General features: G+C 45.6%; 2 protein-coding genes across 4 annotated transcripts in view; both read left to right on the top strand.

The window, feature by feature from the left end:
• The first annotated feature begins 9,517 nt into the window (after positions 1–9,517).
• Positions 9,518–13,941, top strand: LOC128628740 (voltage-dependent L-type calcium channel subunit alpha-1D). The gene is made up of 2 exons (XM_053673932.1): positions 9,518–9,649; positions 13,426–13,941. Exon 2 carries the CDS (start codon positions 13,596–13,598, stop codon positions 13,872–13,874), a length of 279 nt encoding a protein of 92 aa, XP_053529907.1. The 5' UTR covers positions 9,518–9,649; positions 13,426–13,595; the 3' UTR covers positions 13,875–13,941.
• A 2,778-nt stretch (positions 13,942–16,719) lies between these two features.
• The window catches only part of cacna1da (calcium channel, voltage-dependent, L type, alpha 1D subunit, a), an 84,922-nt gene continuing 83,794 nt past the window's right edge, over positions 16,720–17,847 (top strand). The window contains exon 1 of one of the 3 annotated variants that reach the window (XM_053673912.1): positions 16,720–16,909. The gene's annotated coding sequence lies outside the window, so the exon portion shown is untranslated. The remainder of the gene's footprint in view (positions 16,910–17,847) is intronic. The other 2 variants (XM_053673910.1, XM_053673911.1) reach the window with 2 other exon arrangements.

Here is a 17,847-nt window from a genome sequence, read left to right as displayed (position 1 = left end):
CTTTAGGAGCTCGGACACACACGGACTGCAAAATAGCGCCAGTGCAGTGAAAGAGCCAGAAACACAGAAGGTCTGTGTGTGTGTGTGTGTGTGTGTGTGTGAGGCTCAAGGCACACACACACACACACACAATTACAGCTATTTCTAAGTTGGTACGATCTGGAACGATCCAGCATTTCCTCCGCAGAGGGGTGGAGGGGGTGGGATTTGTCCTTCTGCGTCTTTGGGAGGGAGAGAAGTCATTTTTAGAAACGATAATGTGTGGGTGGGAAGTGGAAGTGAAACATACATTCTTCTACATGCATTCTCAAAAAGCAAGGTCTTGCACATTTGTTCAAAACACACTCTCACACACACACTTTTTACGCAAATGTTTTATGTCAACACACTCAGCAGTGCTTTGAGATGAGATGTAGTTATTGCTAATGAAGTGTGTGTGTGTGTGTGTGTGTGTGTGTGTGTGTGCAAGTCTGCAAATGGGCACTGAAGAGGTGGAGGGACAAATTAAGCATGTGACTTTGGACTGCATTTACATCCTCTCCCCACCTGATGGCAGTAATACACACAACAAATGACGGTCTATAAGAACGCAGGGTTGCCAGATTGATCTGGTTTTTGGCATTATTCTTATTATGGAGTTTGTTTGTTTTCGCCGGATCAACATTGCCATTATTTCTATTCTTTTACCCTGAAGTCTTAATTATGCTGTAACTAATATCAGCAGGAATTGTATTTCAGTTTATCTCTAGATAAAAATAACCAACAGCTTTTCATGCAAAATATGAGCTTAAAAAAACCCCCTAATCTTCTCATCTCTACAGCACACTTCTAGTTTATAGTAAGAAAAATAATGATAAAATGTGGTACTGTACATTTTTGTCAGTAACATTGCCCTCCTTTTTTCGCAGACTCGTCAGTGCTCTGTGCCTCTCGTAGCCGTGTACTGTAAATGGATAAAAAGCCATTTGTTTGACGTGGGCTAAATGTACCTGTTTTATATTCCTGTACTGCGGTGTTGTCGGCCACGTTTCCCTCCACCACGTGTTCTCGGTGTGTTCTATGTCACTGGTTTGCGATTTATACAGCGCGTTATGTTTGAACAGATTTGTTGGTAATGACGTTAAATGTTCATGGTATTTTTTAAGAGGAATTCCATAAGTTTCCTGAAAATATAGTCTTAAGTGGAGTCACCGAAGCCACCCGGAGTGTGCTGAAGCCGAATGTGATCGGTGACTGATGGTAGCTTTTGGACCGCAGTTGCCAGGAACAGTCGCATCAGTGAACACTGGAGATCAGCAGAACTTCATGTGAAAACTGTCATGAAGTTCCTGTCTACACAGCTGCACTGTTTGAGCACAGTTCTAGAAGGGGTTTATTTATTTATGACGGCGCTATCCGGGGTCACCCAGATGACGACGGGTTCCCTTTTGAGAAGGTTTCTTGCTCACGTCGTCTCGGGGAGTTTTTCCTCACCATGTCGCCTCCGGCTCGGTCATTACGGTTAAACTTATCAATTTAAAACGTACGTCCTGAATTTTTATATTTCTGTGCAGACGCTTTGTGACCGTGTCCGTTGCTAAAAGCGCTACAGAAATAAAAATGAATTGAATCGATGTGATGCAAAAAAAAAAACCCCACAGGTGTTTATGAATAAACTCTTTATTGAGAGCTTTATTGCCTGAAGGAAGGACTTATTATTTATTTATTTTTACATATTTAGTTTCTACCATCATCCTGATTAAGTTCCAAGTTAAATTCTGTCTCTGTCTGTCTTTGTGTCTGTCTCTCACTCAGTCACGGCAGGGGTCCGTGTCTCCGAGGCTGTTGTGATGTCATGTTTGTCCCGGGCTGGCAGAAGGACAGGACGATGATGTCACGACGGACGCAGACAGCTTTGGAGCCGAGCTAACGGCAGACAGGAGAACAGCGCGGTGCCGAAGAACCTTGAAGTCTCCTCCACGTTCCGGGAGGAATCCGAGAACGGACTCGTGCTGAGACGGAAAAATGTAAGATGATTGCGGTTGGTTTGCGCCTGAATCACGATCCCATTAAATCAGAGAGTCAGGAGGACCGAGACGTCATACGCCATCATTAATCATCTTCAGCACCATCACACACAGCCGGTTCACCTTCAGACCCCACGGTGCATCCTGGGTATTCCGTACACACGGCACACGACCTGTCTGGTGCTCTGATTTTCACTATTGTTATCCCGCGTTATACCACAGTGCTACAGAATCCTGGACTGTGATTGGTCAGAAGGCGTTGATTAGTTTCCTGTAACGGCGGCTCTGACGGTAGCGCAGCTGCACATCACAGGTGTATATTAACACGCTCGTTCCGATACGCTATCGTTTCCATAGCGACGGCTCCTTCACAGGGCCGCGTACAGCGAACACGCCGCATGAACAGATTTTAAAAACGTGTAATCGTCGATTGGGTGAAGTTCTCTCTAAGTGGAAACGTGTTTATTCCTGGAGTGTGTTTATTTTTGTAACGTTTATGGAAGGAGTCTCCAGTGTCAGCGCTTCGTGACGGTCAGACATGAAGTTTTAAAAGCAGAGGCTGGTGAGGGAACGACTGTAAGTGAGAACAGGAAAGAACCTGTTTCATGGATGTTCCACAATGTTAAATGTAAATATAAATAGATAAAAAGGTTTACGTGTCAGTCTTTGTTAAATTTTTTTTTTTTAAATGCAATCGTTGGTATAAAACCTTGTAACCTGGGGAGGGTAAGCGGCGTGTTGTGGCGTGTTGTGGCGTGGTGTGTGTGTGTGGGAGTATTTTTGTAATGTTCAGTCCATCGATGAGAACAGTCTGTGGATGTCATCGTTAAACACCGTGGCTCTGTCTCGTATTTGTGATACCGACTCCGCCCCTTTTATACTGTGGTGCATTATGGGACAGGTTAGTGCAAAGTGTCTGTCATACCCCATCAAATATATATATATATATATACACACTGCATCATCTAGGACTAGAGCAAGTGTTAGTGAATTTGTTTTTTTTGTATTCGCTGTCATTTCTCGATGAGTGTTGGGGACAAGCTTCATATATTCAAAAGAAACATCCATCCATCCATCCTTCCATCCTTCCATCCTTCCATCCATCCATCCATCAAGAGAGAGTAGAAAGTATACTAAATATACTAAAAAGTCCCAGATGATGGCCTGTAGATTTTACTTTCTCAGTGAGTCTAGATTGCACGGTATATTGAAATATGTCTAGTATATAAGTGTACACACACACACACACACACACACACACACACACTATCTGGGACACGGCTAAACCCTGCAGGAAAGCGGATCTCGGCTTGGGTTGGGCCGATGTCTCTCAGGGCGGTGTGGGATCTCTGAGGACTCGATATACAATGTTCTAATAATTAATAAGAGCTATACATAGCACGGCATGTGGCGAGAACAAGGAATTTGTCCGAGGTGTAACTTAAAAAAGGCCTTATTGTGCTGTTCGAGTCAGCATTAGTGCTGTGGTGCAGTCATCTATAACTCTCTCTCTCTCTCGCTCGCCCGCTCGCTCGCTCGCTCGCTCTCCCCTGGGCTTTCTAACCCCGTCAGAAATGCTTCTCTTCAAACCGCCATGAAATGTGCAACCCAATCCCAGCCTGGGAACACGCGCTCGCATAGCGCCTCTCGTCCAATCGGCGCGGCTCGTGCCTTGCTAACTTCTCCGAGGCGAAGCTCACGCCGAGTGTTTCTATTTTTGCTCCGCGGGCCCGAGCTACAGCTCCGTCTTGACATAGCGGCCCGTCACACGGCTAGTGCTGGGGATTTGGGTTCAGTTCACAAAGGAAGGAAGGGAGGGAGGACGGACCTGCAGCGGCGTTAGCAAATCTCCCTCACACACACACACACACACACACACACACACACACAGAAATTGAGGCTCACGGTCATCTTAATCCACGTGCTCTACACAGGAGCTCTGATCCTCACTCCATTACCCAGGATTCATTGCATTATCATGACATGGAGCTTAACCCCAATGCAGCAATGCCCTCCTGTCAATCATCTGCACCTGTCAATCATCACAGCTAGTCAACATGAGAGATACCTCTCAATGGGGAAACGATAAAACTTCATATTTCCTATGACCCACGGCGTGTTCACGTAGGCGGTCGCGTCAGTTTCAGGCTTGGCTGGAGAAGGCTGTCAGAAATCTCCCAGAATTCCAGCTTGGAATTGGAATTCCAGCTTGGAATGCAGGGAATTTTAGAGCTCTAATGCAAACCAGGAAAGACTTGAACCTAGTGAGAACGTACGATTGAGCTGCTTTCGACACGGACTGTGCGTCTGTGTGTCCAGAAAACTACATTCTGTTCCCCACGACCTCCAACCTTTAATAGTACACGTGTATTAAAGGACATGCGTTTGCTGTACAGTATACACCGTGTTCCGACGTTAAAGTCTTGACGGGAAGTTAACGGTGGGAATTTGGGTCGCGAAGGCGAGGAAGACGAGCACGGAGACCGAGAGGAAAGAGAGACAGACGTGATCGAAGCAGACAAGGGATTTTCAGACCGATCCGAGTTGCTGCTAGCGAGGATGTCACCCCGATGTCGATGCCTCGGACTGACTCGAGGACAGAGTGTCCATCTTACACGCTTCCTGTAATGTGGCTCACAAAGAAAGCCGGTTCAATCGTTATCCTTATGACATAATGTCCCGGCTCTTCACAGACAACAAGTCCGCCCCAGTGAGGAGAACGCCCGTCTTTTTAAGATTCCTCATTTTAGGTATTGTCTATTGTCTATACACAAACCTCAAATCCTGCTCACTGGGATGGAAATTCGGTGGAAAAACTCCGACAAGGGATTGTGATAATACTCTAAACTGTGATAGAGAAGGTTAAGCAATTATCGTGATGTGAAAATTTAATATCTGCACACTCATAAAGGCTTCACGCTCGCTCTGATTGGCTCGGAGCTGCTCAATTATTCAGGTGCCTTCTGGGAGGAGGTGCCACACCTGGTCAGAAAGGTAAGTGGACACCAGCTGTAAAAATATCCCAGCGTCCGTTCTAACTCCTTCTTTCTTCACCTGGCAGCCACAGAGAGACGTAAAGCGAGGAGGGAAACATGGACGAGTCTTTATCGGCCGCTGTCAGGTAAGATATCACCACCTGATAATCCTCCTGATGTTTTTATTTAGGGACAAAACATTCCAGTCACCTGCTAATAACCCAGCTGAGGTATTCTCTTGGATAATTTCTAGAACAATATGTAATACAATGCTCAATATTACAGTTGGCTTATATACAGTTTATTGATGCAGAAGACGTATACAGTATATTACAGAGTATACTACATCACACAAACATCAAGAATTCTGTTACCAAAGATATTTGAAATGGAACGACACATAAGTGCAGAAATGTATGTTTTATATGTCGAGTGAATTAGGACACCGTTAAGTCTCTTTAGGTACTTCTGTCTCCTCAGCTTTTTTCAAAACCTTCAAGGTAGGAGCGAGAGAGAGAGAGAGAGCGAGAGAGAGGTGACGATGAGAGAATATTCCGGAGACAGCTGTAAGATGAGAGACGGCTCGAGTGTGAAAGTGGATCAGGTGGAGGGTGTTGGCTTTCCGTACAGTAACCGGCCTAAAAATGGGATCCATTCCAGCGTTAAAGCTAGCCGGCAGGTTGACGAGGGCCTCGAGAGGGACGTGCTGATGTGGTGACTGAGGCGAAAACGCCAACAGCACACTTCAGAATCAATGCAATGTTGAGCGGGGCCATTTCTGAACATTTTGGGGCCCTAATTGACAAATTATCCCAAGGCCCTCAACCACCCCGGTCATATCATTATAAAAATCCACCTGTATCACTTTCCGTCGGTTCTAACACTGGCGACACACATAAATATTTCCCTTTAGCGCCTGGAAAATGGCCATTAGACCATTATGCAAGGTGGTAAGGTAAGGAAAGGTAGTAGGCCTGAAAAGGCCTGGAGGTGATTGACCACCTGAGATATTAGCTAGATATTAGCCAGCTACTTAGTTCGCCTCTAACTTTTTCCATTTCCATTACACTGACAAGTGCGAGTGGACAATCTGATTAATCAAATTAATTAGCTCCATTTCTAGCATTACCCCCCCCCCCCCATGAACTCTTCATGATCGGCGCTTCCTCTTGATCATCCGGCCCTAGTTACCTTATTTACTTAAGTAAGTTAGAGATTCTAATCTCACAGAATGTGGCTGCCTGATACATAAACCTTTTCACTAAACCATAGTAAAGTGTGTTTTGTTTTGTTTTGTTTTGTTTTTTTTGTTTGTTTGTTTTTTTTTACATATCTACTGTATTATAAAAGTCACGGTGCCGCCTGGTGGTCTGACGCCACTAACTGACCACTTAAAACAAGACCCGGCCATGATGTTGAGCTAGCTAACGATGTAGATAACGTCTAATGATAATGGTTAAGGTGAGTGCGCGTACTCTTAGCTGACCAGCAGACTTCGTGATATATTAAACCTACCTGTACTTTCCCATGAACGTCCTGCTATGTGCTCTGGTATTAGATCGATCACTATTTATCTAGCAATAGTCTCATTTCACGTTTTGCCATCTGGTTACTACACAGCTGACAGACGGTTAACACGGAAACTAACATTAGCGAGCATTGCTATCTGTTGGGTTGCTTATGATTACTTAAATGTGAAAGACACCGGACAGTTAAAACGCTTGAAGACGTCACTGACGTGATTTTAACTGACGCGACAGCCTGTTCTTTTATAATTCTATTATTATTATTATTATTATTATTATTATTATTAAGGAACTAGAAGGAAAAGGTCATTAACAAGGTTAAAGTGGTGAACCGGTTGATAATTAGATGAAAACTGCTTTTCCAGGCAAATCCAGGACAAGTAACCGGGTTGTTTCTCTAGTGGGACAGAGCAATTTGACAGCGAACACGCAGAAATGTTATTTAATCGTATATTTGGTGAGAAGAACGCCGAGGGACTTTTGTAGCCTACATGCGGGATGCTTGGCGAGGACGTAAAGTGATTTGACGCGGTAATGTTCACTCACAGCGCTAGCTCTATTCGTTATCCACCTTTAATCCTTTCCGAGAATTTAGACCTGGATGAGGAATAACTTGAAAAATCAAGAAAAATTCTCAGCACTGATGAGAATGAAACGGTTCCTGTTGCTTCACTCGTGTTCTTCCTCCACTCTTTCCTCGGTGCTCACGTTATGACTTGCTGGACGTGACGTCTTACTTTAACCTTCACGGCAGCGCTACTCGGATCTCCTCTCTCATTCGACTGCCGAATCCGTCCAGCTCCACGCTGGATCACGACTCGACCGATCGGCTTCGCGCGTAAACTCCATACTACACCAAAATCTGGCTTCTTCCTGGTTTTCTGACTCTTGGGATGTTCCTCCTCCGTCTTTCTCGCTTTCCCTCCGTCTGATCTCCGCGGACTCGCTGGCCGAGGCCTTTCCGTGCTAGCACCTCCACTCGACATGGACGATTTCACTTTGTGAGCCTGGAATCGTTTCTTTCTGCTTGACCGACCAGGCCAGATCTAGTGTTGCAGAAGTGCTGATTTCTGTTGTGACACTTACACACGTGCACACACACACACACACGCATAGAGCCACCCGCCCCCTCCATTGCCTGCGGTTGTCCGTCCTCATCTCGGTGCAGATTATTTACAATTCGACGGCTTTGCTTTTTACGTCGCATTTATTTCCTCTTTGGCCTGATCAGAGCGGGCTCTCTGTCTGTCTGTCTCTCTGTCTGTCTGTCTCTCTCTGTCTGTCTGTGTCTCTCTCTCACACAAATCTTCAGCCCTATCATCTCGAGGAAATCTTCTCTCCACCCATTATTAACTAATAAAAAGTTTGTAATCAAGGTGAAGGGACTAGACAAGGAATAAAGCACTCGGTGTTGTTCCGTTAGAGTAAAATAATCAACAGTGAGGTGGTGCGATGAAGCGGAGTTCCCCCAGGTGTTTTATTCCTCTTATACCACAGCAGTTTATCAACAATCACAGTTGTTAATGTATTTTTTTTATTCGTTTTAGTTACATTTACACTCTTAAAAATTCTCTTCAGCACCGTAGGTTCTGTAGAGAACCTTCTTCTTGTCACGAACTTTTTTTTCATTGTATCGGCTTCTTCGGTCGAGCCGTATGGTTCTGTCGAGGTTAAAGAAGTTCTTTATGGTTCGTTATAGGTCCTTCGAGGTGCCATCCCTTCACAGGTTAAAGTGAACACTATAAGGTTCTTTGTGGGACTGGAAAAGGTTCTCCTGGCAGGCATCACGCTTAAGAACCTTCCTTTTTGGTTCTTTAAAGCATTAATAAGGGTTTTAAGAGAACTTATGATAGCACGGTTCCTTGTGGCACTGCCGTGAAGAACCATTTCTGGGTTCTTTAAAGCACCAGTAAATAGATGGTTCTTTAAAGAATTTACGAGTAAAAGGCTTCTCCTATGGCATCTGGCTGGAAGAAAAAGATCCCTTTATGGTTCTTTTTTATTTCTAAGAGTGTGAGGTTGCGAAATGTGAAACAAGTTTGTTCCTGTTCTCACTTACTTTATAGCGGCTATAAACAGCTGTTCCCTCGTGCCATGTTACCGCCGACTGTTACGAAGCGCTGACACTGGAGACTCCTTCCGTACACGTTAAATAAACACATTTCTCCTTACGGAAAACTATTTTTTAACATGTTCATGTGCAGCGTCTGCTGTCCACGTCCCTGCGAATGAGCTGTTATAGAAAATGAATCGGCACCATTTGACAAATCAGGTTTGAGGATGTGGCGACACTCGTAGAGTCCCACAGCTGGAAGAGGAGTCCCAGAAACTCCCCTGGGATGTCTGATTTTATTCTGGTTAATGTATAGAAAATACGCCATATTGAATTAAATAACACAGGGTTGTGGGGTTAACCAGGGTATGCCCTTATATGGTCATGTCTATAAATTGTAATTAACACAGAGAGAGAGAGAGAGAGAGAGAGAGAGAGATAGAGAGAGAGAGATGAGATTTTCTAAGGTTTTGTTTACCTTTCCTGCCTATGCGTTCGCCTGTCATTACGTCGGCTGTTTGGCGCCGTTACTATAGCAACACATCATTCTCTCTGACGGTGCGGACCGTCAGTTATATCGCCTATACGAACGACGTATTATGCTTCAGAAAGACCCGGATGTGCACGTTATAGAGTTTGTTTGTTTGTTCGTTTTTAAAATAACGGACGGCTTCACGTGCGCCCGTGCTGCTAATGTTAAATAAAAGCGCCTCGCGCGTACGCACGAGCAGGATTGGACCTGGGCACGTGCGCTCATTCGTTCGCGGCGACGCTGAAAAACGGGCCCGCGCGACGTGCTAGCGTGAGTGCGTTTTCCACGCACACACACACACGCACGCGCGCACGCACGCACACACGGCTCCGAGGATGCTCTCGTGCGCGCTGGCGCCCTACACGGCTCGCGCTTCCAGCTAAAAACATGGAACGTTCTAATCCTAATAGCGTGCGTGTGCATACGTGTGTCTCTCGCGCCTCGAGCTGATGACTTTAAATCCGCCGTCGCAGGCCGGAGCTGAGCGATTTTGGTCGCGGAGGTTTCTCTACGGATCTAAACGGAGCGCCGGACCTACGATAAAGTCCTCAAAGAAGGTAACGACATTCACGGACGACTTTCAGCAGCACCTCGGTCACGAGCCGTGTCTGTGTATGTGTATTATTTTTTTTCTGACGTTATAATCATAGCCTGTGGGACGACGTCTAAATGACACTCGCGTCGGGAGGGTGGTGGTGGTGGTGGTGGGGGGACCCAAAACAAACAAACAAACAAACAAACAAACAAAAACCTTTTGTCCTTCATTTGTGTTGCGGTCCCGTGAGACCTGTGACGCTGTCACTGTTCGTCATATCCGATTAAGATGTCTTTTTTTTGGAGGGGGGGGGGTCTGATAAATAAAATTAATTAATAAAATAAATAAATAAATCCTAAAACAAAATGTCGGCGGGTGAGTTGTAGCTATCGCTTAACGGTATGGTAACCTATGGTAACGTCTCGCGCTGTGGTAACCAAGCAGCTCTTAGCTCGCGCATCACCTGATAGCCACTTAGCTAGCCGAAAGCGTTAACACATTAACACTCCGTGTCTTTTCTTCTTCTTCGCGTTTTATTTGCTTTAAAAAAAGAGAGAAAAAAAAGAAAAGACGTTTTATATCATTTACGTCACACAAAAGGTTCATTTAAATCACACTGTAAAAGGTTATAATCGTGTCGCGAGTGTCTGTGGGAAATATTTATTCCATCATTATTCCATTCAAACGACGTTTAAAAGAAAGAAAGAAAGAGACATAACGACGTACACACTTCTTACATATGATGTCAGTCATGTTATTAAACCCTCAACACTTTTAACAGCAGGTTATACAGGCTCTATAACCCTTGACCCAAGGGCTGAACCCCAAACTACCCCATACTACCCACCAGGGATGAAATAACCCCCTAACAAACACATTTATATTTCCAGTTGGGATCATTTGGGATTCAGCCCTGGGTTTCTGAGAGGATTTAAGGCTTGTAGAGCATATTGAAAGTGTAATAACGTACATGGATTAGGTCTGTTTGCCAGTATTTCATGTCGTAAGTCAGAAACGAGGAGTAAACTGTTCAACGTGTAAAGAAAAGAGACACAAAACAGGCGTACTGTGTGACACAATATCCTTTTACTGCTTAAATGTTGTGTTGGATCTGTTCATAAATATTTTAAAATCGATTATATCGTCCGTCAGAACCCAAGGGCCGAATCCCACACTGCTCCCTGCTTCCTACTTATTTAATGACGGACCCTGATTTATAACTGATATGTCCCTTTGGGAGCATTTGGGATTCAGCCAAACGATATAGATGATAACATTATAACCCCGTAATCTCACTGTTTTCTCACCGTGCTGTAGTTTGATTCCTATTGAACGCAGTAAGGCCGTACAGGATAAAGCCGGTTAGATGACCTTTAGGGAGTGAACAGCGCGACCTCTTTGATAGCGCCCCCTCGCCGCTTCGCTGTTCCCGTGAGGCCTGACAGGTCGAGGACTTAACGCAGCTGATTTGTTGTCGTGACAGCTCTGCCGGTGTTTTGTGTTCGTCAGCCTCTGCTTTCTCTGTGAAAGCGGCGTAAATCACGGCGTCGTAGTAGTTTCGAACGTTTTTCCACGCTGCTCCGTCTGTACAGCGTCGGATTTCCGGGTAGGGCTTTTCGGTTTAGCGTCGTCCTTCACCGGGTCACCCGCGGTGGGATTTTCATCAGATCATTTCTTCGCCGCGGTCTCGAGCGACACCGACGGATCAGATGCGAACTCATTTTGTCTGATTGATTCTCATTTTTTTTTTGAACTCGCTCTCAAATGAAACTTTTATCGCGCTAGGTTTGTCCTCCGTAATACTGTGCCCATGAAGATATTCTCAGGCTTATACGTTATGATGAAATGTTAGACAATTTTAGTGAAAATGAATATTTTAGAAACTCAGATTTTGACTTTTGTGATCGTAATCGAAATAGAAAGCTTTTTATCAGCTGGGCCATGTGAAACCACCGCTTTAGTTTAGTTCTACTTTCCTCGCCATGACGCGTCCCTATTTCCCCAAACCCATGGCACGTCTCAGTCCGTCTTTCCCACCGAGTGCCAGTGAACGTCTTCCCTAAACCAGCCCGCTGTAGCTGAGAAAAGGCGAACTGTTTCCGCGCTGTTTCAGAGTGACGGTGTAACCGTGAGGCATCGATAGCAGACTCTTCGTGTGGCATTTCCATGTATAAAGGCTATTTGCTACACAAGCCTCGGGCTGCTATATTTTTCATTAAAGGTTAATTGATTCGCGGACCTGCATTCGCATACGATCCCCGAGGAGGAAAGCCGATCCGGGAAGTGTTCAGTGATTACGTACGTAATAAACGGAGCAGCAACGCGACACCAGAGAAGCACTCAAATCCTGAAAGTTTGATTATTATTACGAAGTTCTACGTGTGGTCACACGGAAGCTAACTGCGGGTAGCAGCTCAAGTTGCGAGCGGGGAGCTGAAGAAACATCGGACCAGACACGCTGTACTACACACTGCTTATGGGTGGAGGTTAGCATGAGGTAACATACATATGGCGTATTTTATACACAGTGAGGCAGCGTTAACGGGCTCAGGCGGGGCGGGGGAAGTGTGTGTGTGTGTGGGGGGTGAGGGGTTCTCAGTCTCCTCACACACGGCATGTCCGCTCGCTCCCGTGCTGCTCAGCACACGCCGGGCTCCACGCATATGCTTTCCACGCTGTGTGGGGAAAATGACCGGAGAACGTGTTTGGAACCCGAAATAACGTTTCTAGATATCTCCGCGTTTTTGCTTTCATTCTACTTCACGGATGCCGGAAAAAAAAAACCCCTAACGTCAGTGAGATCAATCGAAGGTCGTACCGTAGCCGCCGTCTCAAACCTTGAGGTGTTTCCGATGTTTACTTACGCCTCGCGGAATCTGCGAAACGATTGAAAAACCTACAAAGGACCATCAGATTGGCACGTTATTTATTTCGTCCTGCCCTGAGTGAACTGTTTCACATAACAGATGTTTACACGTGCAGTGCATCCGGGAAGTATTCACAGCGCTTCACTTCATTATTTTCCTCAGAATTCTACAAACAACACCCCATAATGACGAGGTGAAAGAAGTTTGTTTGAAATCTCTATTCAAATTTATTAAATATAAAAAAAAACAACAAAAAACGGCGCATGCACGCGGGTATTGATGGAACGCTATCGTTATGATGACTCCATCTCTGGAGCACAAGCGCTGTGCAGAGATGGTGCCCAGGAATGCCTGCGAGGTGGTGACGTTTCACCTTCTGAAGTAAACGATTGTTATTTGGAATATTTTTAGCGTAAATGTTGAAGTTAGGATTGACTGAACACAGTTGTTAAGCCACTTTAGTAACAGTTTAGCTGTAGTTATTATTTTTGAGACAATAGACAGTGGTCTTTTTTAATACTGAGACTCCTTAGTGACACTGCATATCAGTGCATGCATGTGCGCGTGCGCGTGTGTGCGCGTGTGTGCGTGTGTGTGCGTGTGTGTGCATGTGTGTGGGGTAATGCATGCTGGTCCCAGGAGCCTTTAGACCCCCAACACTCAGCATGTCAGTTTTTTTGACTTAACACCCACGATATTGCATAATGCAGGGGAATAGATAAGGAAATCATCACACAGCCTCCCACAAACTTAACACACACACACACACACACACACACACTTTCAATCTCTGTCTCCTTCCATACCTTTGTCGTTACTTCTTTTTAACTCTTTCTCTTTTCCTCTCAATCACACACACACACACACACACACGCACGCACGCACGCACGCACGCACACGTTCACTAATTCCTTTCTCTCTTGTCCTCCAGAGGCAAATTATGCCAGCAGCACCAGTGTCCCTGTTCCTGGTGACGTGCCGGCGTGTTGGTGAGAAAGCCCCGCCCCTTCACCCCAGTCCCCGCCCTCTCCCCCGCCCCTCTCCCCTCTCCCGTGGGAGGCCCGTGCCGGTGGATGCACCGCTCCGGCCCAAGCCCGCACCATGAGTGTCAACGGCCCGGTCCCGCCACCCGTCCCGCCCGCCGACGCCACGGAGGCCCCGCCCACGACGACGGTGGCACCGGTGGGCACGCTGGCGCAGAAGAAGAGGCTGCAGTACGCCAAGAGCAAGAGCAGCTCGGCCAACACGCGGCCACAGAGAGCGCTGTTCTGCCTGAACCTGAACAACCCGTTTCGCCAGGCCTGCATCAGCATCGTGGAGTGGAAATATCCTTTTCACATGCTCAGAGAGGCAGACAGACAGACAGACAGTACACTTTAGTCTTTTTAGTACCTTTTTTCATAACCTCCACCCCACCAGGAAAAAGGAAAATAAAAATAAACGTAGCATGTAATTGACTTTATAGCTAGCTATAGTTTGTGCAGTTATTGCCGTGTTGTGCTGTTACAGGAAAATAATCAGCAGCAGGCTGGTGGTGTGAAGCAGAGTTACTGTTACCACACTTAAGCTGATTACTTTCCCATAACAGCACACGTTGAAGTGCTTTGTTCCCCTCATACCACAGCGATTAGCCAACTATTACAGCTTAAAGTTGTTAAAGAATGGTACATTTTATCCATTTACGGTTACTTTTCATGATGCGGAACGTCCGTGAAACAAGTTCTCACTCGCCTAAACAGTCCTCCCATCATCGACCTCTCTTTTTTTTTTTTCCTCCTGTCTCTCGAGGTTAATAAGATGGAAAAGCCAGCCGACGCTCGTGTTAAAGTAGCTCACGATGCCTGCCGGAGTCGCTCAGTTATCACGAGATGTAGTGAGGATCATCCAAAAACATGAACATACACTCTGCTTTGCTTTTACAAGCGGACCACAAAGGGGACAAAGAGTGCCTAATCATGCATGAAACAGGATACTGCACCTATTTAGTGTCCTCTTCCTGACAGGAACACCCGACAGACTCGATAACGAGCTGCTGAGGTGAACACGTGTCAGATCCGACGTGATGGCATTGCCCGGTTTTAAGGGAAGGCACGTGCTCAGCTTCGTATTTATAAGCCAGATGTTACAGGATCTAATTCATAAATGAATAAGATCAGACAAAATAAATGGACTGCCGTGACCTTGCTAACGAATGAGGAATATTTTGAATTCCGTTTCAAATCGAACGCCGAGGAGAGCCGAGTCCGACCCGAATCGAGCCTGTTAGCTGGATTAATCGCACCGATTTTGGGATTCTTGAGACGTATTACGGCCCGTTGTGATCAGAGATCAGATCATTTTCCTATTCATTAGCATGGGAACGGTAAGAACTGATCCCAGGTCAGTGAGAAGGGCGAGCCTGAGAGCACACCGCAGCTGTGTGAGCGTTTCATCCCGGAGAAAGGAGCACATTAATCTCGTACAGGGATAGGTGTGATTGGTGTGTGTGTGTGTGTGTGTTTGGCCTAGTTTTGAGCTGCGCAGCTCTCTCTGTGGTCGGAAGGCTAAAGGAACTGCAGTGAAAGAAGCGACGGCGAGCTGTGACTCAGCGAGAGAGCGCGTGAACCGTACGGCGCCCTGCGCGTCTCGATAAGAGAAATCCGGGCTCGTGTTTCGGACACACGCTGGGAACGGGAACACGCTCTGCTGGGAAGAGTGGAATTAAATTCGCCAGGGCTCAGGCCTAGTTGGTGTTCTTACACAGACATGACATTTGACTGGACGGGGATACCTGTGTTACCCATAATGCATTGCAGTCGCACGACACTGCGACACGGCCGCTAGAGACGATCAGCTACGGACCACGGGGCGCGTCTCGTTCTTTAATTGCGTCGCCTCGCTTTTCTTTTACGTTTCTTAAGGACGCGAGGACAGACAGGAGGAACCCGAGAACAATGACCAGACCCTCTCGCTCACTGAAGCATCACGATGTCCGCCAGCTCTATTAACTCTATTAAATGATCTTCACACGCGTCAAAAGAGTACAACATTCCTGCACGTGCAGCTACACTCGTAAAACTCAAGGTTCTCCTCGTCATGAACCGTTTTCCATCGTATAAGCCTCTTCAGTGGAGCTGTATGGTCCTTCTTTTGAGATTAGAGATGTCCTTTACGGTTTATTGTAGGTTCTTCAGAGCAGTGTATCGGTCCTCCGAGGTATCGTCACGTCGCAGGTTAAAGTGAACGCTAGGCTGTAAGGTTCTGTGTAGGACTGGAAACGGTTCTCCTGGCAGGCATCACTCTTAAGAACCTTCCTCTAGTTCCTTAAAGCACTAACTAAGATTTATTTATTTATTTATTTATTTTTAAAGAGAGAACTCACGATGACACGTTTCCTTTAGTCGCTGCTGTGAAGAACCATTTCTGGGTTCTTTTTAAGCGCCAGTAAATCGGTGGTTCTCTAAAGAACTTAAAAGGGTTCTCCTATGGCATGAGGCTGGAAAAAACAAAACAAAACAAAAAAAAAACCCTTTTTGGTTCTAATTGGAACTTTTTTATTTTCAAGGAGGCAAGTATTAGATCAGGAGTGTCCAATCTTCTCCACAAAGGGCCGGTGTGCGTGCAGGGTTTCATTCCAACCAAGCAGACGCCCATTGACGGCCAAGATCTGCTGATGTAATCGGGTGGAGTTAGTTGTGGCGGCTGCTGCTTGATTGGAACGAAAACCTGCACCCACACCCTTTGCGGATAAAAATCGGACACCCCTGGTTTAGAGTTTTAGGAAATTCTCCTTGTGTCCGCCATCAGATTTTAGATCAGATTCATGTAGCGATCTTGCTAACCGCTAATCACTGGCAGGCTGTCGGGTTTCTACCGAGTAGGACGCAATAACAAGAACGTTCTGAGGTCTGTGGCTCGATGGAGTTCGCTCTGGGATCTCGCCTGGTTCGAGACCGTACGTCATTGAGCCTCGCAGTCGATAAGTAGAAGATAAGCTTCTTTTTAAACATATATCCGATTTGGATGTGCTGAAATAGATTTGTCTGCTAAAGCGAAAGTGCCAAATCTGTGTTTGTTAAGTGGTTTACAGACTCCAGATATCGATGCTGCAATAATAAAAGTGTCTGAAACAGACAGCGGTGGATATTAAATCCAACCCAAGCATCCACTAAATGAATCTGGGTTATTAGATGGGGCTCTGTTAAAGGTTTCTCTGAGTAATACGCTGTTTTGTGTAATACTGTGTTTTTCATCTTTGAGAGTGAACACTGTTACCGTTTGGCTTCTGGCGTTAAACAGATATTACATTCCTTAACCGTAGCGCTCGCAGGCCATTTGATATCTTTATACTAATTGCTATTTTTGCCAACTGCGTGGCCTTAGCCATCTACATCCCGTTCCCTGAAGACGACTCCAACTCGACCAATCACGACCTGGTGAGTAAATAACCACCGTCACTATCACCATCACCTTTCTGACCTTCTGAACTCTTTGCATTTTATGACCTAGCACCTAATCATGATAAAAGGTTAAAGGGCATCACCGTGGAGCCCGGGGTCTTATTGATTGATTCCAGTTTGTCTTCGTTTGGGCAGGACTGAGCAGTGCTCTCATTCCCACTGCGGATTACTGCCTGGGGAATTGTGAAGGACGCTAAGTGGCTCGGTCTGGATTAACTCTGGTGTTGTGTTAGACAGCGGTGTTAGGAACTGAATATCAGAACCGGTACATGCTGTACAGCGAGAGATTTGCATTTGCATCAAAGCAGCGGTTTACAGGGTTTAAAGCAGCGGTATGTGATGTTTAAAGCAGCGGTTTGTGATGTTTAAAGCAAATGTTTGTGATGTTTAAAGCAGCGGTTTGTGATGTTTACAGCAGTGGTTTGTGATGTTTACAGCAGCAGTTTGTGATGTTTAAAGCAGCGGTTTGTGATGTTTACAGCAGTGGTTTGTGATGTTTAAAGCAGCGGTATGTGATGTTTAACGCAGCAGTTGGTAATGTTTCAAGCAGCGGTTTGTAATGTTTAAAGCAGCGGTATGTGATGTTTAATGCAGCAGTTGGTAATGTTTAAAGCAGCAGTATGTGATGTTTAAAGCAGTGGTTTGTGATGTTTAAAGCAGCGGTATGTGATGTTTAATGCAGCAGTTGGTAATGTTTAAAGCAGCGGTATGTGATGTTTAAAGCAGCGGTATGTGATGTTTAAAGCAGTGGTTTGTGATGTTTAAAGCAGTGGTATGTGATGTTTAATGCAGCAGTTTGTGATGTTTAAAGCAGCGGTATGTGATGTTTAACGCAGCAGTTGATAATGTTTAAAGCAGCGGTATGTGATGTTTAAAGCAGTGGTTTGTGATGTTTAATGCAGCGGTATGTGATG

The sequence above is a fragment of the Ictalurus punctatus genome, chromosome 21 (assembly GCF_001660625.3).
Source record: "Ictalurus punctatus breed USDA103 chromosome 21, Coco_2.0, whole genome shotgun sequence".
Taxonomy (NCBI): Eukaryota; Metazoa; Chordata; class Actinopteri; order Siluriformes; family Ictaluridae; genus Ictalurus; species Ictalurus punctatus.
The sequence above is the reverse complement of the archived record's forward strand: the minus strand, read 5'-3'. Positions and strand labels throughout refer to the sequence as shown.